Source organism: Saccostrea cucullata, unplaced genomic scaffold (genome assembly GCF_032062105.1).
Source record: "Saccostrea cucullata isolate Sc308-1 unplaced genomic scaffold, CSIRO_AGI_Scuc_v1 ctg5147, whole genome shotgun sequence".
In the NCBI taxonomy this organism is placed as follows: Eukaryota; Metazoa; Mollusca; class Bivalvia; order Ostreida; family Ostreidae; genus Saccostrea; species Saccostrea cuccullata.
Window position 1 is genome coordinate 63,259 of NW_026921659.1, and position 24,242 is coordinate 87,500.

Sequence of the window (24,242 nt, forward strand, 5' to 3'; positions counted from 1 at the left end):
TTGAAAAATACATACAAGGACATTTATACATATGTATTTTTTGTGGAAAGACCTTTCATTGGATACCAACAACCTTGACCTTTTGACCTTGGAGATTTCTATACTTAAGAAAAAACTTTAACCTTGGAAATAACTTTTGAACGGTAATTATAAGGGATAGGCTTTCATACTTCACATACTTAGTATGTAATTCTTGTGAGAAGACCCTTCACTGGACACCAAGAACTTTGACCCTTTGACCTTGACTTTGGAGTTTGACCTGCTTTTAAAAAAGCAAACCTTGACCATAATTTTTAAAGGGTTGGGGCTAGTGCTTTCATACTTTACATATTTAATCCTTGTGACAAGACCTTTCATTGGATACCAACAACCTTGACCTTTTGATCTTGACCTTGGAGATTTCCAAACTTATGAAAAAAACTTTAACTTTGGCCTACTTTTATATTTCAGAATTGTATTTCCAGTGAGTTTGCATTTAAGAAAAGTTTAATCTTCGCTGTGTTGTCATACGGGGGCATCAGTGTTTTATAAACACATCTTGTTTTCTGATGCTTTGATTTTATACATGTACAATTTTGAAGTTATTAAAGGGAAGTCGATGTACATGTATATAAACTGCATTAGATGTTATGGAATGTAAATTTAGAATTATGCAATGACATGAAAATATCTACTTTAAAATCGACAGATTTGCAATACTTCTAATATTGATTGACTCTGATAGCCAAATTAGCTGCAAAACCAAATAGACTAGAAACCGGATCCCTTGATATAAACAACTGTTGCAGACCCAGGATTGTTAGGAAGGGTGATTTTTCTTTAAATAAAAAAAACTACTCTGTTTAACCCCCCACCAAAAAGACAAAACAAAACAAACAAACCGACAAAAAAAGGATTAAGGGTGATTTTTCTTTAATATATAAAAAAACTACTCTGTTTACACCCCCCCCCCCAAAAAAAACAAACAAACAAACAAACAAAAAAGAAGTACAAGTACCTTATTATGCAAAATGTTTGCATGTAAATATGCCAGGAAAATGATCAAGATTGCTATGAAATAAACCACATGTAGTTGTTATGTAATCAAATGGAAGTTATTTTAAGAAAAAGCACGTGGAGGAAGACGCGTTCTGAGTTTGCGCAGAGATGATAAACAAACATGGCCGCTTACAAGGCCAGGTTTGTTGACATTTAACGCCCATTTTTTATTTTCTTTCTCTCTCTTTATTTTATTTGGTATTTCTTTTTTGGTAGAATTAATATTTTCATTATGTTTTTTCCAGATTAAAAGCATTTGAAGACACCTTAAACAATGAGAAGATTGACTTAAAAACTTTGAGGAAGTTATGTTTCAATGGTAAGAGTTTGAAAATATTGTTCTACAATGTTGTTTTTGTTGTGTTATATTGAATAAGTTAAGGATAGCTATTCGAATTTCAAAAGTAGAAATAATAATTGCACACATGTAAAAGCACAACACGTGCTGTCAATAATATCACACCTAGCTGACCTCGGATGAAATTTGAAAATTGAGAAGCAGGTTATGTTATCACTATCAGTTACATGTGTAGGCCCTACATGTATTATTGTAATAAGTTAGATGTACACAATTTGTATGGCTATGAGAATGAGAATATATTGCAAACAAGCAATACATAATAATTATTAAACCTAGAGAATTAAGTTCTTTTTTTTTTTAGATGTTTAGAAGGGGACATATCAGAATTAATAAGGCCCTGTTATCAGAAACAAACTTTATCATTTGTCAAACAAAAATAATGGCTGGGCTTTTATATTTAAGTGCAGTAATTTATATTTAATATATTTTGAAAAGATAAATTACACATTTTATCATTGTTCTGTTTCATGCTAGATGTTAGAATGCCTGATAAAGACCATGAAGATTGATTTCAATTGTTTGACAAAAAAATTAAATCAGAAAATAAAATTGTGATTTGATTTAAATTTTAGGTTGTCCTTACGAACATGGGTACCGATCAACATGTTGGAAAGTGAGTAAATTTTGCAATGAAATATATATGTTGGAAATGTCAAATTCTGCCCTTAATTCAACGAAAAGAACATGATACATGTACATAGCATCATTGACCTTATGAAGATTTATAAGAGCTAGTCTTTAAGAACATGTATTTGACAAATGAAAACAATTTCCTGGTCTCCCTCTTGTTATTAAATGTAAACAAAACTAGTGCATGAGATATGCCAATTTTATAAGTTTAACATATTAAGAAATTCAAGATTTAAACAAGTCTGAGACCTTTATTTTTTTTAAATATTTTGCATGCAAGCTGCTACTTTAGGCCCAATGCCCTTCTGTTCTAAATTTCATAAAAAAGTTTAAACACTCTCGGTTTTCATCAACAACAAAAGCATGATTTATATGGAATAAGGTTTGAGGTATAAAGCCTGCATGGCTTTTTATTTTAAAAGTTTTCAAATTTAAACATGCCATAATTTTATGTGACACATTAAATAGAAGAATAATAATTTATGGATTATCACATCAGCATAAAATTAAAAATATGAGCTCTACTTTAAAGTAATTTTTAGTGTCATACATATTGAATTGATATTAGAAAATGTATTCAAGTGATACTTTTCATGTTGTTTATCATGTGTATGATCCATAAGCAAGAGTTATCTTTCTTTAATCTTTTTTCTCCCTTTTTTCCTAAGAAAAATATACTTCTTATAAAAATACTTTACATCGAATACTGTAACAGTAAATTATACAACTTCTTAGTTTTAAAAAGAAATACAAGAATTAATTTTAACTTGTATCAGGAGAATAATCTGGGTGCAAATGTTTAGGTTAGAAAAAATATATACATATTTATTAGCTTAAGTATTAGATATGTGCATGTAAATGTTTGGTAAATGTTTTGATAACCATGTACATGATGTAGGAATTTTTGCAATTAATCATGTAAAATGGCTAAATATATAACACCTATTGAAACCAATTTTTCATATTTTTGGATTAAATTGATTCCAATGTTATCTCGCTAATCAGCGGCACATTTAGATCTTAAAGTCAATCCTCAGTTTGTCAATGAAACATGCATTAATCACAGATGTTTTAGTATGACCAGTGCACTGCTACTTAATCAAGGAAGTAGGCAAAACAGAAGTTTAACTGTCTCAAATTCATAAGAAAATTATTCACTGATAATTTGATTAAGACAGAGACATTAAAATTAAGGAACAATACTTAAATATCTTTAAAAATCAGTGAATTTACAAGATACAAATTTTTGGTGTTACAGCAAAACTCACTTAAAGTTAAGTTCTGGGGACTTGGGAATTTACTTTGCTATATCCATAATTCTTTATATTCCGATAACAAAATCTCTAAAGTATGCATAGTAAATTCGTTATATCATTTTTTCCCTTTAAGCTTGACTACCAAATCATGCAATTGTATAAATTCAGGGAAGTTAAAATATAAAATTTATCTTGGAGTTTAAAAAGTTTTAGAATGAATTATGTCTCAAATATTGACACTTTCAAAATTATTATCAGACTGAGTTTAATATTTTAAAAAAGATCTTTAAAAATTGGCTATAAAAGATGTCAATTTTTAAAAAATATTTAACTTCTAAGAGACATAAAATCAGTTCACTATAGCCATATATTCACTATATCCAAGTTTGTTATTTTCATAAAATTTTACATGGAATAGTTAAGAATTTTTTAGGGGATTGCAAAAATACTTCACTATATCCGTAAATTTGGTATATCCATGTTTATACTAAACAAGTTTTACTGTATGATTTTGCATTATTTTTTTATTTTGCTATTTCCATGCTCAGATAATTTGATTTCATTACAGATTTTGCTGAACTATTTGCCTTTAGATGTATCACAATGGAAGGAAATCCTTCAGAAACAAAGGTAAGCAGCTTCTCACATCTCAAACAAAGTACAGTTATTATGCCTATATGGATTCATGCCTCTATTTATATCTATCATGATGTTTATAATTACTGGTTTTGATATACATGGCAATGCTATATGAAGAATAACCCCAATAACTGGTTTTAAATGCAACCATTGCTCAGTTTCCAAAAGAGTGGTAGTTAATGATGTAGAAATGTTCCTATAAGTGTTTTTTAAAAATATTTTTTTGAATCAGCTAAGCCATATGCTCACTTTGTTGATGAGAAGTGTTCATATAAAATGTTCAAAAATATTTTTTTGAATCAGGAAGCTGTATGCCCACTTTGTTGATGAAATTGTTCCTAAAAGTTTTTTTATTTAAGGAATGAAGCTTATTTCAAATTTTGTTATACAATATAACATAACTTTGGGCAGATTAAGCTGTATAAACCATGAAGCATATATCATTTAACAGAAGTTGAAATAAGCTCCATTCCTTATAATTTAATTTCAGTGTAGACAATGAGACAATTTTTCCTCCAGAAAAAGGCTACAAATTTTAGCATATTTTAAAGACCCTCTCTACACAAGTACAATTTTTGTTTTGGACATTGAGAAAAATATATTGTATAAAGGAGTTAATATTGTGCTTATTTATTTGATTTTCACTATATGGTGCGTGGCATTTACCCTCCTGGAAAAACGTTCAAAAACAACACAGTATCAGTGAATAAAAATCACTGTTAATTACTTCAATAGAGAAAATACATGTAAATAACACATTCACTTAATCTGTCTTGGCCTTTTAAAATGTTAAGAATACTTGAATTAATTACAAATTGGCAATATATTCTAAACAAGTTTTGAAAAATTTTACGGTTATAACAGAACTCTGATATAACGAATTTACGGATATAGTGAACTGATTTTGAGTTCCATTAAGGTAAATATAATGAAATTTACCTATCTTGATAACGAACTTTCATTGTGACAAAATTTGATAAATTAAAATGACCTTATTTTCTGTTAGCATTTAAAATTAAATTATATTGTTTTAAACAAAACCTTAGTTATCAAAGGTATGCTTTGTAACATTTGCTTCCCTAACATTATTGTAGTATTACTTGAAGGAAAACATGCATATTGCGAATTCGCTATATATAGTTATACGAATTCGTTATACGGATATAACGAATTACGGATATAGTGAATCAAATTCACAGGTCCCAAGGACTTCGCTATAACCGAGTTTTACTGTACATGTAAATAACACCTTCAGTTAAAATATCATGGCCTTTTAAAATGTTAAGAATACTTGAATTAATTACAAATTGAGTAATATATTGTAAAGTTTCAGCCAATCAGATTGCAGCGCACGTACATGCACGTGTATGCATGTGCATGGTGACTTATATTTCTTTGTAGAAGTCCATAAAATATATCTATCCATGTTAAAATCCCATCCTGTTTGGTTGGGGTATGACCAAGAGAGTTATGTATTCAAATCTACTATTAGATTGCAACGCACGTGCATGCACGCATTTTCATGATAATTGCTATATATCTTATTGTAGGATATCTTAATACATGCCTATGCTTAAAATTTCAAAAGATTTCGTCAAAAAACAAGAAAGATATTGAGACTTTAGTTTCAGCCAATCAGAGCAAAGCGCACGTGCATGCGCGTGAGATCTTGCTTTTTTGATTATGTATCTTGTCTATGCTTCTAATATATACTTTAATATATTGTTTTAAAGCATATCATCAATAATTTAAATAGTTGCTCCTATAATTTATTATATATTGCATTTCTCAAGTGTTGCACCACTTTGCAAGCACTCGTGTGCACATGCTTTAATGATATTGTTTTTAATACGGGCTGTAAGCTCCACTAATGTATGACTATGTTCAAAATTTATTATATATTTTATCAAAAACAAGAAAGATGTGTGAGACTATAATTTAATGATATTGTTTTGAAAGCGCACGTGCTTGCACTTTGCGATGAGCTATTTTGACCATGTCATCTTGTGCATACTACTCATATATCCTTACATTATGAGTTTCAAAACATTTCGTCTAAAAATAGAAAAGTTACGGTTATATCCATTATATATTGGTCATCTCAAGTTTTGCATGTGTGCGCTCTCTTGCAAGCACGTGCGCGCAAAATGACATTGATTCCGCAAATCTACATAACATGCCTACTTACCCTAAAGAGGTTTCACCTAAGTCGAATGTGTAGTTTACAAGATCACTCGCGGACAAAATTTTCCCAGGAAGAAAAATAATAATAAGAACTAGAGCAAAGCTCGTTGCAAAGCAACGAGTAGGTCTTCCATCCTGTTTGACCGGAAGTAGCTTTCATTTTTAAGAAAAAAATGAAAATAACGCCCCAAAATGGTTTGAATTCTCGAAATCCATGTTAATTAATGCAAAAATAAGCCATTTTTTGCTACTTCCGGTTTGACTGGAAGTGACGACGACGGACGAAAAATTAATTTTTTTGCTCCCAGAGACATACGTTACCCAAAAACTTGTCAAGAGCGGCAAAAATACGCGTTTTTCGATTACTTCCGGTTAGGCCAGAAGTGACAACGCCGGACGTATTTTGACGACTCCAATAGATTTAGCTTGATATTTTGATCAATTTTGCTTCTTTGATGTATTACAAATTCTCAATACGTTTTGAGATATAAAGAAAAAACTTTCGGCCCCTCTTGGCCCTTAATTTAAGGAGCCAGCCCTTTTTACAAGGTATGGTTTGAAAGATATTGGAATTCTACACTTCTTTTTTTCTATATATTGTAACAAAATATTTCCAGGTAAAAAGATATCGTAGAAAAGGTGACAAAATTTTTGAAAATCGCGATAGGACTATTTTCGGGCCATAACAAGCTTCCGTACACATCAATTTCGGCGAATATGAAATACGTTCCGCACAACTACATTTATTGCTCTATTATCACTGAAAATCTCAAGTTTCTATCTTAGGCCGTTTTCGAGAAAACTCGCGGACAAACTAACCCCCTAAAATTCACTAAAATGTAAAAATCTCGGAACCGGAAGTGACGTCATCAAAATAAAAACAAATATATGTTTAGATTTTTTCATGTTCCATCAGCCCTGAAAGTTTCATGAAAATCAAGCAAGCCGTTAACAAATGACATTGTTTCAACTAAATTTAAATTACATTGTTTTAAATCAGGAAGCTGTACGCATACTTTGTGGATGAAAAGTGTTCCTATAAGTTAATGATATTGTTTTGAATCAGGAAGTTGTAAGCCCACTTTGTAGATGAGATGTGCTCCTATAATTTATTATATATTGTATTGAATCAGGAAGCTGTATGCCCACTTTGTTGATAAGATGTGTTTTATTTAAGTTAATGAAGCTGTTTTAAATCAGGAAGCTGTAAACCCATTTTGTGGATAAGATATGTTCCTATAAGTTAATGATAATGGTTTTGAATCATGAAGCTGTATGCCCATTTTGTTGATGAGAAGTGTTCCTAAAAGTTGATGATATTGATTTGAATCAGGAAGCTGTATGCCCACTTTGTTGATGAGAAGTGTGCCTAAAAGTTTGATATTTTTTGAATCAGGAAGCTGTATGCCCACTTTGTTGATGAGAAATGTTCCTAAAAGTTGATGATATTGATTTGAATCAGGAAGCTGTATGCCCACTTTGTGGATTAGAAGTGTTCTTATAATTTAATGATGTATTTTTGAACACTTATCAGCTTCCTATTTTAAGTTTTGTTTTGTTTTAAATCAGGAAGCTGTATGTCCACTTTGTGGATTAGAAGTGTTCCTATAATTTAATGATGTATTTTTGAACACTTATCAGATTCCTATATTAAGTTTTTTTGGTTTTGTTTTAAATCAGGAAGCTGTATGCCCACTTTGTGGATTAGAAGTGTTCCTATAATTTAACGATGTATTTTCGAACACTTATCAGATTCCTATATTAAGTTTTTTTTTGTTTTGTTTTAAATCAGGAAGTTGTATGCCCACTTTGTGGATGAGATGATAGTGGAGCCCGGAATGAAGGCCTCAGCAGGACATCAGGTAGATGATCATGTAAGTATCTTGGAGATCCAGAAGTGAGTAGCATCCTATTAGTTTCACCTTGGACTAGTGGGCTAGCCATTAGTTCAGTGGTAGGGCAGAGAACTGGCATGCCAGAGGTTCTCGTTCATATTCATTCAGAGGCGTGAACCTGTCTCATATGCTATCTAGAACGTAGGACATTTTTGAAGAATTCACGTTGCAACTGTTGTTCACACTCAAAAATATTTTTTAAAAAAGTTCTTTGTTCTTTTCCTATATTGTTCCAATATAAAGTGTATATATAAAGAGTGAATATAATTAAAAAAATTTAAAAAATGGATATGTCAACAGTTTTTATAGACAAATATACAATATAGTACAATGAATTGACTCATTGTATATAAAGGAAATGAACAAAGGGAAATAACTATAAATTAAATGCTTGTAATTGATCCCTGATCTTATTTCATGTTTGAGAACAATGCACTTGATTTTACTTTATCCATGGCCAGTAGGGGATCAAAGTATAAGTAACATCCACTGAATACCGGTAACATTAAAAAAAACTTCATTTACTTGTACACACATGACTTTTACCTTTGTATTTTGGAGAGCATTTACAAAGGAAGTGAATTACTGATAATAAAATATTGTTTAAATAAATTAAAAAGGAAAATGCCACTGAATCACATCAAAAACAATATTTGCAAAATGTATAAATACCATGAGTTTTCCAATGCTCATGGAATATATAATGCTTTAAGAAAATCATCAGGCTATTAAAAACTCTGGTTAGTTAATGTCTGATTACCCTTGTTGATTATATGTTTTTCCTTTTCTCTCCACTCCTCAGCCCTTAAACCCCAACCCTGACAGTAATTGGGGAGCATTCTTCAAAGACAATGACATGCTACTACAGATTGATAAGGACTGTCGGTGAGTGTTCATAATTACATAATATGTATGTTTTGCTTATGCTAAAGGGATGTACGGCTTAAAGTTATTCAATAAAGAATTGTGATAATAAATAGTGATGATTGCATGGTTAAAAAAGTTAATGCATTTATGAAATTTACAAAAATAAGAACAACTTGAGACCATCACATTTATTTATTCCTTCTTACACCACTTAACAAAATACCCGTCTGTTTGAATTTAATGAAACTATATATTTTATATCATAAAGTTGCCCGCATGGCACAGTGGTTAGAGTGTCTGCTCTAGAGTTGCCAGATAAGGAGTTGATCCTTACATTGCGGGTTCGAATCCCACTGTGGGACATGAAGACCAGTCCTTTGGATGGGACTGTATGAACCGAGGTCCCGTGTCGCAGTAGGTGCTGGCACAAAAAAGATCCCTCCCTGCTCAATGGCCCTGAATGCCGAGTATAGGACAAAATTTGAAGCTCTCCACCAGCAAGTGGTGGCGTCTCCATGAAAAATCCCCGAGAGGGAAGTTAAACAATATACAATCAATCAATATATCATAATGAGAAATCTCATTCATAGAAGGACAGTAGGTTCCATATGAGAATATAAGTTCCATTTTATCTGTCAAAAGACTATGATTAACTGCATTAATAGGCACATGTTCTAATACCATATAAAGGGAGATTTGAACACAGTCTTTATGTACAAGTGGAAAATCACTTTATTCATTTTACTGGCATTTTTAACAATGTTGATATATATTTGTATGCATGTTCAATGGTATGGACCATGAATGTCAGCCTGAATGGCTCAGTCAGTAGAGCACCTGCAGGAGTCCCCCGTTTGATTTCCAGTCTGGATCAGACATTCATCTCCTGTTACTTATTTGCATTATCTTAATTGAAAACAAAAACAGTAAAACTCGTTTAGTACGAACACAGATATTGCGGATTCATGGATATAGCGAAGTTATGTTGGATCCCCAGCTATGTAATTTTAATGAATTCCTTATATGGATATAACAAATTACGGTTATAGTTAAGTTATTTCATAGGTCCCATTGACTTTGCATTAACCGAGTTTTACTGTATAAAGAAGATGCCCACTATTGTCAGATCTTTACCTGTACAAAACAGTGAAGATGAACACCACTGTTAGATCCATAGCTATACAAAATGATAAATGCAACCGCCACCTTTAAATCTCTAGCTATACAAAACAATAAAGGTGACTGCCACTGTGAAGTAAATCATGGTGTAACAGGCCAGACAAAATCTATCTATAACGTGGGCTAAGTGGACCCATTCATGGATTACTTTTTCCAAGTCTTTCAGATTGTCGTGATTTTTGTCTTTGTTCTTCTCAGCCTCAACAAAAACACTTGAAAGGGATTCTCTTCTTGAAATATGCCCATTGTCACCATTCTTTAGTGAGAGCGGAATTGACAAAACACTGCTTTCCTCTGGTATGTCTTCATGCATCTGTTTCTGAATTTTCTTGCTTGCAAAGGACTCTCTTCGCCTCAATGCATCCTTCAGGTACACACTAGACATTCTCCTTTCTCTCACTTCACTAAATACTGCAGAAACGTTGATGTCTTTGGAGACGCATTCTTCATAATTTACACAGAAGACATCAGAGAGGACGTTAAGAAAGATTTTTCGAAGAATTTTGGGGACGGCCTTTCCTGACAGTCGTTTGTAGTAGGTAAAGAGAACCAGTCCTGCCATGATGCAGGCGACACAGACTAGTATCATTGACGCTGTGAAGAAATAAGCAATGACCGGAAACGTGTCTGATGACGACGGAAGCTTGTCCTGAATAAGAAGCAGGAAGACTGTGATGGAGAGGAGAACTGTGATTTGTAGCGAAATCTTCTCGCTGCAAGATGGCGGGAGACAGAAGCCAATGAAGGCCAAGCTAGTGACGAGAATACACGGGAAAATGATAGTGATTATGTAAAACTTAGGTTCTCGCTTGATCACCAACTGAAATGACACCTTGGAGTAAGGATAGGCACAGCAGTTGTAGTAACTGACGAGTCGATTCGATTCCATGGAGATAAGCCGCCATTCATTGTGGTTCAGAAAGGCAGACGTGTCTGCCGAGGCTGAAGACTGATACACTCCCAGGTGCTTCATAGAATGAATCCACGACCCGAAGGTCAGACTGCATCTCTGAATATCAAAAGGGAAGTAGGTGACATCAATGGAACAGGCTGTGGTGACGGTGGACGGGAAATTATATTGGACCTGTCCATCAGACGATATAGCCGCTCTGTAGTCTTTGACCTGTGGCATACTCCCAAACTCGCTGGTCCCTTCGTACAGAGTGATGTCTGGAATCCAGATCTTCTCATAAGGAACGTGGATAAGATCAACGTCGTCAAAAAGTGAGGAATTCCATTGAAGGTTGCAGTCTCTCCAATTAAAACGAACCCAGATTTTCAGCTTCAGCGTTTGGAATTTTTCGTTGATTTCGACTACTTCACGGAGAGCCGTACTAATGGTTATATTCACTGTTTCACCCTTGTCACAAATTGGGAGAATATCGGAACTGTAATTTCCACTGAAAAGCTTATCATATAGTCCCTTTGTAATGATGTAATTATCATTACCACGAACACATTCTACGTTAACGATGTTCAAAATGAGAAAAGATGTTAGTCGAAGGAAAACCATGGTCTAAGGAGCGCACGCGGGCCTTGAAGTGTTTAAATGAACACTAAATCCCTTTAGTTTCATACTGTGACAATATTTCTGGATTTTTCAATAAATCTTAACTCGATAATAATTAATTCATAATATCCCTCTCTGTGAAGAGGCTGTTAATTTGCTATGAACCTAATTCAGTGGATGTTTACTTGATTCTGAATTATTTGATGTATCGATTCTTCCAAACAGTAAAAAAATACTCGCTTTAATATTATAGTCCGACTGAATAATGATTTCTTTGCCTCTGGGACCCTTCTTTGATACAATTCAGCACGTCCAGATGACCCCATACATTATGTATGACAGCACTGTTGGTTGATTTGCAATATTGTAATTTTGATTTCAGTCCTTTATAACGCGGGGTAAAGGTGGGGTGAAAGGGGTCCTCCCCTTTTTGTGAGTTTAGTCTTTAACTGTAGTATTTGTATGTCATCTTTCATTTAAAAAATTGTGGTTGCTCGTTCGCTTTTTAATACTGTACGATTTAACACAGAACAGAAACAATAATAACAAAATCTAAGGGTAAGGTCAACGATCAACGTAATCCCCCCCCCCCCCCCCCCCCCCCCCCCCCCCCCCCCCCCCCCCCCCCCCCCGCCCCGCGAAAGTTTAAACGGTTTAAGCCAATTTGAAAATCGTTTCATCATCGGGTAGGAGACTTTAAGGAACGTACATGTCCATGTATTTCACTATTGTTAGGATGAGTATGGTTGGTATTAGAAAGAAAATTAAAAAAACGGTTTTAAAATTTGCCTCTTGTACAGAATGTTATATTTAAATATATTAAATGCTGAAAAATAATTAGTTTCTTTTCTGATAAATAAATGTATCATTTTATCATAAACTATCATATCCGAGGTCAATTTTCATAACTTTTTCAGGAGATTAAGTTGCACATTTTAACACAATTTTGCAAAAGCTGTTTTTTTCTGGTTCATTTTTATTCAACAGTCGGTTTTGTCTAGATTTAGATTTATTTTCGGCTTAACCGGACCTGTTTTTGTTTTTTTCGTTTTTAGTCGTCTATGTCCGGATCTGTTTTTCTTCCAAAAGGCGACAGACTTTCCCTGTAAGGAGATAATACACGCGGACTCTCGGGTCGAAACTCTCAGGAAGAGGGTGGAACACTGTGTCCTCCAATCAGAAAGCCTGCAGGTGGACAGGTTCGGCAAGTCTAATGTACGTGGAAAACCCTTATAAAAGTAGAATTTTATTTTAAGAATTAAAATGTATGAAAAGATGGTAAAGCATGCTTTGTTTTAAAATTTTACCTGGAAGAAATGCTTGGTTCGAGATTATTCAAATCTACAATTAGTCTAATAGTGGCTTCAAAGGCAATCTTTATTTAAATTCGCAAATGCCCTTAAAAAGTTCATCAAACTGCAAAAATTAAAATGATAGCGACGAGAAGAAATTAATTGCTGAAAAGTGAGGAGTACATGGTTTTAAAATTAAAGTTAAAAGGCACACTATGGGAGGTGCATAAATTGTTATGAGAAAAAAATTAAATTGATTTAAATGAAACTTAACCCTGATCATTGCACTAGGGATAAAATCAAAATCATTTTGTTTTATCTTAAATCCTTTACAAAATATATTTTATGTGAGTCATAAAACACTTATCTTTATGTAAGGGTAAATAATTTAATGAGATATCTGCATGTATTTACCATAAATAAAAGTAGGAAAAAAATCGTTTTTGAGAGCAGAGGCCAAAACAGATAAGATTATGAAGATTTATTTAGGGGCTGTCTGGAAAATTTCAACTGATTGGGAATTTTATTAAATACAAGTGAAAATAATGTTCTTGTCATTGTTGCTGCTTGCATTGCGTATGTAGTTATGTTTTTTACTAGCCCGACGTGCTACCTCCTTGCAGAAAACACCTAGCCTTCCCCAAAAATGAATGCTTGTTTTTATTGTTTGTTAATACATAATAAAGAATATTTATATGATAAAAAGTACAAACAAACATACTTTTTACATTTAGTAGTAGTTTTTATATATAAAATAGAAAGAAAAATTGAAAAAAAAGTGTACGCGCGCGCGTAATTTATTTTTTTAATATTATAATTTTGATTTGTTAGTGAAATGAGCATCGGACTGCTACGGTGAGGGTACTATATTAGAAATTGGTATGGCCAAAAGTGAATTTTATTTTAAGAATTAAAATGTATGAAAAGTGAAACTAACCTTTAAAATTTTTCAAAACTCTTCTCTAAAATTTTCTACAGTTATTTCCTTGGTAGAGGCACTTTATTTAAAGGAGAATTAGCCATAACAAATTTCGTTTTCAATGTAATGATAGCGACGAGGAGGAAGGCTCTCCATTCCTTAAAAGTAATGGAGCGCTCAAAGAAAAGAATGACGTCACAGGTGGATTTTACTTATATTAAACTTAACCCTGGACAGGGATACGCACAGTTTAGGTATTCCTTTACACCAGAATCTAGGGTACTCTTTATTTACTCTTTATTTATACGCTAACCTTACCCCGGGCCAAGGATACGTACAGGTTAGATATTCCTTTATTTATACGCTAACCTTACCGCGGGCTAAGGATACGTACAGGTTAGATATTCCTTCACACCAAAATCTAGGATACTCTTTATTATACGCGAACCTTACCGCGGGACAGGATACGTGTAGGTTACTAGGATATTCTCTATTTATGCGAAACTTAACCCTGGCCAGGGATACGTGCAGGATGGCTATTTTCTTCACACCAGAATCTAGGATTGCTCTACTTTATCTTATTTTTAAAATTTAGGGTCTTCTAATATATATTTTCATTATAGTTTTAAATGCTAGTAAATGTAGTTTGCCATATAGATGTCGATATGTTGACTGTATTTCAGGGCATGAATGAGATTTTAGGACCCATTTATTACACATTTGCTTCCGATCCAAGGAACGAGTGGAAAGGTAAGTAAAAGGGAAAAAAATTCTGAAAACTATCCTTTGTTGGTTCTCAAAAACTTCATGTATGTTCACTCATTATTTACGCATACGCACTTAATGAAACTATAAATAAATCTTAATCTTTAGTAAGTAATCATTTATTATAGTGACATTGTGCATATAGACATTTCAATAAACATTGTAAACAAAATACGTCAAACTGAATCTGCACCCGGCCCATTGGACCTATAAGTCATTTTTTCCATTAATCACATTAATATAAATTTACACATGCAAAAGATTCTTTCTGTGGTTAAATGCTGTATGGACAAGTTTGGCTAATTTTATCTTGTAATTTTGATTTAAAATTTTAAACAAATAATCATTATCAATTCTATTAGGTTGCTCCTTGTACATATTATCAAAATATTTTTTCCTAACATTATTATACAATTGACAGTCCAATAAGAAATGTTTTTCGTCTTCAACAGAGGAACTAGAACAGAAAACACAAGTTCTTTCACTTAGGGGTTCATTTTTATATCGACCGGTTTCATTGCGTAAGGGAAGCACTACACATCTGAACTGTGCCAAGGTTGACCTTTCTATTTTTGAAATATTAGGTGTAACATAAGGTTCGGTTTCACAATTAACTTTGAAGGAAATTCATGTCCTTAATTTTGGTGATGATTGTATTTTCACTTTCCATTCATTTTCAGCATATTGACGAAGTGTACATGTAATCTTTAAGTTGGAGGTGTTATACAGTATGCATTGCATTTAAATGCGAATGTCACTTTCCTTACCGCAATATTTTTTTTTCGAAACCAAAGAAATTTCAGTTTTCCAATGCGAACCGTGTTTAATTATAGACTGTACATTTGAAATATGCATGTGAAAGGGAAAATTTGCTTTTCTTTTTTGTTTTGGTTCACAACAAAACTCAAGAAATACAATCACTTTATAAGTTTGATCATTAACGGACATTTAGATTATATTTTCGGACAGTTCTTATGCTCTGGTCATTCTTGTTTTTGCAGAATTCGCGGAAGCTGACTCCTTTTTCTGCTTTACAAATTTAATGGCAGAAATACGTGATATTTTTATCAAGACACTAGATCTTGATGCGGAATGTGGAATTGGTAAGTTAGATTATTCTTTGGAAATTTCTCTGAATAAACTAGAATTCATGTTATAGTCCATTGTTTACAGGATATTTGTAGACGTTAATTAATTCTGGGTTTGACGTACTTGAGTTGACGAGCGCCATTGGGCAGTTGTGAAATATTGACCATCTAGTCTCTGAAGAATTGAGCTTTTATTGCAGATTTAGTGAGACAGTCCTCAAGGAATGGTTGTGCATGCAAATTTAATGAGAGACAGTTATAAAACTGACTCATATTTTAATATCTGTTGAAGGGCAAAAATTGAGCAGTATATTATAAAATGTAGTATTGTACATATACATGTATGTTCGTCTGTTTGATTGGTCCTCTTGTACAAGTAAATTGCACGATATTAATTGGGTATTGGTACATGTAATGCTACTATAAAATCAGTTAAGTACAGTATTTGTGCAGTGGAAAGTATATTCAAGTTATCTAAATTTTCAGATTTGATCGAGGGCTTAGGCATATTAACTGACACTCAAAACTCAATTACTAGATTAAAAATATAGCCAAATTATATTATGTTAAATTTTATAGATGCAACATTTATCTACTACATCATCAGATCTATTGACAAACGAAAGTAAATTGTTTATCTTAAAAGATGAGGTAACATTGATTTCATTGAATTCAAGAAAAAAAGTATAAATAAAAACATAAGGTTTACAACAAATTGGTAATCGAACAATACGTACGAAAATGCTCATTTAGAGTGGGATCTGGAGCAACGATACAAGAACTTAAATGTATCTGTAAATTAATCAGTGATACATCGTACTGAAGCATATAGAAAGTATTTCTATTGTGGCCACTAAAGGTTGAGTCTAACAAATCTTTAAGACAAAAGATGCTAGATGCTTTATGTTTTTGACCTTAAAATGTTGATTTTTTTTATGCTTTTTTAGGCAGTATGATGGCCAAGTTTTCTAAGAAACTGAAGGATAAGGACGAATTTCTGTATAACAGAATCCAGGAACTGGACCTTAAGCCTCAGTACTACGCCTTCCGCTGGCTGACCCTCCTCCTGTCTCAGGAATTCCCATTACCAGGTATAAAAAATTAATATCCTACCAGGTATAAATACATTATATCTTACGAAGTTTAAATACCTGTCTCTATGTCTAATCAGGTATAAATATTTTATATCTTACGAAGTTTAAATACCTGTCTCTATAAATATTTTATATCCTGCAAGACTTAAATCCCGTCTCTATATATAACCAGGTAAAAGCACCTGTGTCTAAAGCTTTTAGGTAATAACACACATTATATTTATTATACTATATCGCCCTTTTATATAGATGTTAGGAATTTCATATTGTGGAATGAAAGAAAAGTTCTTAATGACTTCATTATTAGCAGTATTCACTGTATATTCAGTTCAGTAGAGAATATTTATCATTGTTGTCATTTTTATTCTGTAACCATCTATATTATACGCACATATCATTATTTCATACATGTACCAAGAAAAAAATGTTTAATTATTTTATAGATGTCAAAATTTGTCCGTTGTCTGTCGTTGTCGTTGTCTTCGTAAACTTTTCACATTTTCATCTGTCCGTCCGTCTGTAAACTTTTCACATTTTTGACTTCGACTCAAGAACCACTGGGCCAATTTCAACCAAACTTGGTACAAAGTTTCCTTGGGTGAAGGGGATTTAAGATGAAGGGCCTGCATTTGAATTTGTTAAAAATTAATGGCATTTTTAAAAAATCTTCTTCTCCAGAACCGCTGGGCCAGGAAAGATGAAACTCATGTGGAATCATCCTCAGGTAGTGTAGATTCAAGTTTGTTTATCAGAAACCAAGTTTTACATAGGAATATATATGCAAAAATCTTTAAAAATCTTCTTCTCCAGAACCACTGGGCCAGGAAAGATGAAACTCATGTGGAATCACAAACAAACCGGGGCTAGGGTGGGGCCAAAAAAAAATAAATATATAGGAAAAATCTTTAAAAATCTTCTTCTCCAGAAAGAAAGATGAAACTCATGTGGAAATTGTCAACAAATCATGAAAAGGCCATTGACCCAAGTTTTACATAGGAATATATAGGAAAAATCTTTAAAAATCTTCTTCTCCAGAACCACTGGGCCAGGAAAAACTCATGTGGAATCATCCTCAGGTAGTGTAGATTCAAGTTTGTTCAAATCATGACCCCGAGGCAAGGGTGGAGCCAAAATAGTTTTACATAGGAATATACATGAAAAATCTTTAAAAATCTTCTTCTCCAGAACCACTGGGCCAGGAAAGATGAAACTTATGTGGAATCATCCTCAGGTAGTGTAGATTCAAGTTTGTTCCATGACCCCCGGGGCAAGAACCAAAGTTTTACATAGGAATATATAGGAAAAATCTTCCAAATTTGAACAAAAGCCATGACCCCCGGGGCAAGGGTGGAGCCAAAATGGCCGACCCTAGTTTTACATAGGAATATATAGGAAAAATCTTCTTCTCCAGAACCAATTTTATATAAGTTTGATTATAGTTTTACATAGGGATATATAGGGAAAAAAATAATTGTCTGGAATCATCCTCAGGTAGTTATTCTATTTTCAAATTGTTTAGAATTCAAGCCCGATGTGCTCAGAGCGCTGTTGGGCCTCTTGTTTTATAGATGTACTTCGTATATGGGACTCCTTGTTTGCTGATGAAAACAGATTCAATTTCCTCATCTGCATTTGTTGTGCCATGCTTATGTAAGATGTCAGTTTTACAGAAATAATAATTAAAAAAAAGGAAAATGAAATTGTTTGAAAACACATAAGAAAATCCTGTTTTAGATTATTTGGAAGTGTACATATATAGACATTGTTTTAAGCTTTTTTAAACCCCCTGACATAGAATTTTGTAAAAGAACGCAAATTTGAACAAAATCCTGCTGATATATGTACTTTTCGGTTACCCCGAACAATTTTGTAAAAGGAATATAACGATCAAGAAAAAAATAATTGTTTTGTACTTTCTATTTTCACTTGTTTAAAATTGACAGAATTTCTTAGAGCTCACAGCTTTTTTCCTCCTGTTGAAAAATGTCTGCCCTTAAATAATTAAAAAAAAAAATGAAAATGTTTCTTAACCTTTCCTAAACACACTCTTCTTGAAAAACAAATGGTAGTGCTGTAGACGATTTTTCATGTTATTTAGGAGTGTCAGGAATGATATTATCAACGAAGATTTCCCCACGGTGATGAAATTAGTGCAGGTAAATCTACTAATTAGTACATGCACAGGTAAACAAGTCAGAGATAACTGCAGTTATAACAGATATGTACTTGTAAATATCAGCCTTTTTGACTGTGTCTAACGTTTGTTATGTACATGCACATAGACAAGCTGAAATCTCTTTCTTTAGAACTTCCAGTTGTCTAAAATCGATCTCCAATTGGTGCTGGCCAAGGCAGTAGACATCAGATAGCAGAAAACACCCAAATGTACGTATACATCTGTTCATTATTTAGGAATACGTATAGAAGAAAGGTCTTTTGGAGCAAAAGTTACAAAGTTGAATTATTACATTATTAAGATTTAAAAGCATTGAACTTTATTTGTGTGATCAACTGCCATATTGTCCCGAAAACATAGGCTAAGTTTTTTTTACAGTAAGTATCAATACGTGCGGTGCTGACATTACATATTAGCACGTGACTAACATCGTGAAATTGCTTCTTACAATCACGTTGCTTCACAAGTCTTACTAATTGATAAGTTATTTTTTTTAAAAAACTCACAAAATATTTGACTTAAGCATGTTCATACTTAATATACCCTTTGCCATGATACTTAAAATTAAGTATTATCTAAAGCGTTTGCAGGGGAAATGACTTAAGATATTATTTAGTTTACTTATGGTTTATGCAGCATAGCTTCTTGTTTCTCTCTGTAGCTTTATGTGCAATCGCCTCGATATTTGCTGGAAAAGGAAAGGAGGAAGGACCATCCTTTCATGTTTGGAAAACAGAGACTGCTCCTTTGTCCATCAAAACCTGTCTTTCATGGCATTTCTATTTTTACATGATCAACAAGTGTGTGTTGCGGGTTGTCATTAACTTGAACACATTGTATACTCGTGTATTTTTGATACAATGGTTGCTAAATTGTTTTTGTTTATAAATTGTTGTTTTATATAAATAAAGCAATATACATTCCTAAGTTTTGTATATCTCTTTTTTCCGAAAGTAACTTCTCACTATTCCAATATCCTTTATCAAAACCGACAACAACCGTTTAAGGACGAGTGTTAAGAAGGATATGGAGATAACTAACAGTATTCAGTCTCAAATCCGTAAAACAATACAAATTAGGAGCAGAGCAAACACGGACGAAACACCTGCCGAACCGGTCACATCAGAGGTAACGGGTCAATTCAGTGTATAAATAATGGGTGCCATGGATGATAAATTGTGAACATCAAATTCACAAAAATGAGATAATCATAGTTTCACAATTGATAAACTAGGTTTATCGGTTGTAAACGGTCACACCCGCATCTGCGTGCTTCTTGTCACAACTGTAAAAATAACGAAAAAATCCTTGCGATTGCAAAAATTCAGTGTATAAATAATGGACTTACAATTAGTTTGAAAAACATAAGATCTGATAAATATAGTTTCACATTTGACTTGAAATGATAAATTGTATTTGCTGACAAGGTCATATTTATCAACAAAATCATTGTTAACGCTTATTACAGACAGATAAACAGATGACTTTAAACTATAGTTAACAACCGTTAAATATTTTTGTTTCATCAACTTGCTTGTCGGTATGTAAATAATTTACCTCGTTTATTTTACTGTGAAATTGTTCATACGTCATTTTAGACCAGAACTTATGAAATAATAACTTTAAACGAGACTGCTGATATTCTTGTTTTATCAACTTGCTTGTCAATAATTTACATCGTTTTAGAAATATATATACTTCGTATGCAGGTGAAATTGTATGTTTTGAGGATAACAAATATAAATTATATATAGTTATAAATTTAAATTAATGTTGCATGTATCAGTTCTTTGAATTACTAAGTAATATACCCCAATACCCCCAAATAGATAAATATGTATAGCGTCCTTCATGCGCTATTGGCGTGGAGTGAAATTTTATTGATGGACTCGTTTACTTAACAAATCAAGAAGTAAACTAAGTAAATCTAGAAATCATAGAGGTTTTATGTTTGAGAAGTTCACTACGATCTTTTAAATATAAATATGATCTAAAATATTAAAAGAGCTCTATATTTGGAAACTTCAATCAGTTTAGTTCCATTGAGTAGTAATTTTAAATGCCGACAAATGTAAAATTATCAAATTTCATTTGTACTCAATGCTTTCTCAAAAAATTTTCAGAACAATAGATAAACGTAATCGGTTGATTGCCTCAGAAACAATAGATTGTCAGTAAGATTATTGGTGTTTAAATATATAAAATCTCGATGATCGAATGCTTAATATACCGTACTTATTTAAGATGACCAGAACTAGAAATATTTACCTTTGGATATTTGGCATTCAGATCTTGATAGACACATCAGGTAAGTTATAAATATAATATCAATATTCTGATCTTACAGATTTACTTATCATCTATTATATATTGTAATTTTCTATGGTATGAAGCAACTTTCATTTGTAGTAGTTTTTCTGTGCTAAATTGAATCGTTAACTTTCAAAAGCTGTATTTTTTGCTTATAATATTTCACAGAATCGAACCCTATAGTTGAAGGAAGTCAGAGTTATAGATCGTGTTCCTCTAACCGGTTCCTGACATTCACAAGCGCCTCGTATTACTACAACAGCTGTTCCTGGAACGCCAAAAACAAATTAAATAGTAACTGTAACTATCCCACGTCCTGTACTATCCACGCCTCTAACACCTGGTTAGGACATGATCCGTGTGTAGGAAATGTCAAATACCTCTCCTGGACAGAAACATGCACAGGTAACACCTTTCTTGAAAAATTGAATTTTTTCTCAGTTTTGTGGATTTCAAAAACAAAATTAAACAATCAACATCTTTCTTAATTTTAGAGACACAAATAAATACAGTCAAAACTTAAAATATAAGAAAACAATTTGGCCATTTTGTCTGACTATTTTTATTAAACATATGGAGGAGTGAGCTTCCCCAGTCGGCTGTTTAAACCCTGTTCTGCTCCTCGTCATGAAATCTCGGGTAAACGGAATTTTTTTCTAGATAATATTGTGTGTAAATCGTGGTGTAATGATAAGTAACAAAAAACATTAGTCAACAGTCGACTTCATAAAACATTGTATTTGCTGAAATGGCCATTGTGTCAATCACAGAACTTTCGAGACGGTTAATATCTTTGATTCATTAACCTGTCTATCAAAAGTTTGCAAGTTTTTAGATATTGTTTGTAATATAGCATCTTTTGCGTTTTGAATCAACTGGAGTACATGAACCCCCGATGCAGATGAGAAGGGTATATTGCAACATAAGTAAGGGAAATTGACAATTGTCAAGTCATCACGTTTGTCTTAAAGTTTTGCTGTTATGTTACCATTAATGACCTATGAGTAGAATATACAAATATGAAACAAATGTGTCAGACATTCTAGTATTTTGGATTGCTGTGCTCAAACATTGTTAATTATATCTAAATGTTGAAATTGAATAACGTACTACATGTAATTTCTTTTATGTTTTATCCTTTATCAATATATGGTATAAATGATGTTTTTCATGGCTTATTTTCTTTTACTTTAGATCGATACTTTTTGCACCATAGATTTACATTAACTTTTGTATTTCGTGTGACTCTATATAGATATCTGGACATCGTGGACTTCTTGGAGTTGTCCCAGCTCCTGTACCACACAGACACTGACAAGGTCAAGGTCGTGTAACAGACCCAGTGGATGTTCCGGCTCCTCCAGCCAGTCTAGCAGCTGTCTGTCTCTTGGATGCCCCCGTGAGTATCCAATTAACAAACCTCAATATCTAATTGCCTTCAGGTTAAAACAGAGGTTTATTGTCCATTTTTAAAGTTTTGTTTCTTAGGGTCTCGCATCAAAATTCGGGTGACTTATACAGTGACTAGTAATGGAATCCTATTGTCCGTCTGTCAAGGTGTCTGTCTGCCTGTCTGTCCATCTCTCAACAATTATATGTAATACAACATCTAGAGTACTTTTCCATAGTATGGTGGCATATTTTTGCCCCTACATGCAAGATAAGTTATTTCTGCAAGTAAATTATGTTAATATGCAAGATACTTATGTTAACATGTGAGATAATTATGTAGACATGCAAGATATTTATGTTCACATGCAAGATAATTATGTTAACATGCTGCTTATTTATGTCAACATGCGACTTACTAGTATTCATGTCAACATGCAAGCTCTATTTTTACATACAAGATATTTATGTAACATGCAAGATAATAAGTTGCATATCAACTTACATATCTTGCATGTTAACATAATTATCTTGCATGTCAACATAATTAAGGCGCATGTTTACAAAATTATATCGCATGTTGACATAAATAAGTCGCATGTTGACATAATTATCTTGCATGTTGACATAAATAAGTCATATGTCGACATAATTATCTTGCATTTTGCATATAAAATATCAGATACAGGCGTAAGTAAGTAAATTTACCCAGATTTAAATCATATTTTCTTGTAAGATTGGTAACTTGCATGTCAACATAATTTATTTGCATGTTGACATAAATATGTTGCATGTCTACATAATTATGTTGCATGTTAACATTACTTATCTTGCATGTAGGGGGCAGAAATATGCAACCATACTTTTCACCCTTCTGACTTTAAAATTACTACGCAAGTATCGAAAAAAGCAGTACACCGTTTTACAGATCATATGTTTGAAGACCAAGGTAAAAAACAATATAATTATAACCATATAACATTTTTAATGATATCTTCTTATAAAAATCGGATTTCTTGGAATAAATATATAGCTGGAAAACTTAAAAAGAAAAAAAAAACAACATCTAAAGATTTTTTACTTAGTCAGAAGTCAAATTGATAAAACACCTTAATGTGAAAACTTGTTGTAACTTACAATTAAGCGCCGATTTCTTGAAAACAATGGCAAGCGTTTTGTGTGATATTAAAAATAAGTGAACCGTTTTTATACGCGGAATTAAATTGATAAATGAAATAATCCCATTTATTAGTATACTAATGTTATTTTACTTTGCTCACAATTCATATTTCTCGATGTTGTATTGACTGAATTGACGGAAACTCAAAATTCTTATTCCAATCTACAGTACAAAATATCTTTTTGTGTCTATGTACTACTGTAGGACATGGTGAGTGGGGTGAGTGGGACACATGGAACTCCTGTACTGTGACGTGTGGCGGCGGTACTAGAGTACGGTCAAGAGAGTGTAACAACCCTTCTCCCTTAAATGGTGGTAACAACTGCGGATATCCCGGCCCATATACAAGCACAGAGACCATCAGTTGTAACACCTTAGACTGTTTCCGTAAGTAAAGCATCGTTAAAATGAAATATATTGAAATAACGAACAGTATTCAAAATCTAAAATCCATAAAACAATACAAATAG

At 32.8% G+C, this 24,242-nt stretch overlaps 3 protein-coding genes across 3 annotated transcripts in view; 2 read left to right on the forward strand and 1 right to left on the reverse strand.

The window, feature by feature from the left end:
• Nucleotides 1-1,139: 1,139 nt before the first annotated feature.
• LOC134260527 (TBC1 domain family member 13-like) lies at nucleotides 1,140-19,820 on the forward strand. Its single transcript, XM_062743080.1, has 16 exons — nucleotides 1,140-1,179; nucleotides 1,284-1,357; nucleotides 1,972-2,012; nucleotides 3,854-3,915; nucleotides 7,901-7,982; nucleotides 8,806-8,888; nucleotides 12,615-12,774; nucleotides 12,990-13,001; nucleotides 14,042-14,110; nucleotides 14,454-14,520; nucleotides 15,537-15,638; nucleotides 16,571-16,714; nucleotides 18,286-18,367; nucleotides 18,816-18,873; nucleotides 19,024-19,102; nucleotides 19,555-19,820. The coding sequence occupies exons 1-15, from the start codon at nucleotides 1,160-1,162 to the stop codon at nucleotides 19,084-19,086; spliced, it is 1,119 nt and encodes a 372-aa protein (XP_062599064.1). The 5' UTR covers nucleotides 1,140-1,159; the 3' UTR covers nucleotides 19,087-19,102; nucleotides 19,555-19,820.
• LOC134260520 (neuronal acetylcholine receptor subunit alpha-10-like) lies at nucleotides 9,990-11,985 on the reverse strand. The gene has a single exon (XM_062743074.1). It carries the CDS (start codon nucleotides 11,560-11,562, stop codon nucleotides 10,087-10,089), a length of 1,476 nt encoding a protein of 491 aa, XP_062599058.1. The 5' UTR covers nucleotides 11,563-11,985; the 3' UTR covers nucleotides 9,990-10,086.
• Nucleotides 19,821-21,040: 1,220 nt separating the features above from the next.
• Nucleotides 21,041-24,242, forward strand: part of LOC134260528 (uncharacterized) — a 13,078-nt gene continuing 9,876 nt past the window's right edge. Inside the window, exons 1-4 of the mRNA XM_062743081.1 lie at nucleotides 21,041-21,201; nucleotides 21,372-21,608; nucleotides 22,459-22,602; nucleotides 23,977-24,159. Of these exons, the coding sequence (XP_062599065.1) occupies nucleotides 21,111-21,201; nucleotides 21,372-21,608; nucleotides 22,459-22,602; nucleotides 23,977-24,159 (655 nt within the window). The 5' untranslated portion in view covers nucleotides 21,041-21,110. The remainder of the gene's footprint in view (nucleotides 21,202-21,371; nucleotides 21,609-22,458; nucleotides 22,603-23,976; nucleotides 24,160-24,242) is intronic.

Coding starts and splice junctions, on each gene's coding strand:
- LOC134260527 (XM_062743080.1), top strand. CDS start 1,160: ATGGCCGCTTACAAGGCCAG. Junction 14,521..15,536: donor TCCAAGGAACGAGTGGAAAG/GTAAGTAAAAGG, acceptor TTGTTTTTGCAG/AATTCGCGGAAGCTGACTCC. Junction 18,874..19,023: donor CGGTGATGAAATTAGTGCAG/GTAAATCTACTA, acceptor CTCTTTCTTTAG/AACTTCCAGTTGTCTAAAAT.
- LOC134260520 (XM_062743074.1), bottom strand. CDS start 11,562: ATGGTTTTCCTTCGACTAACATCTTTTCTCATTTTGAACATCGTTAAC.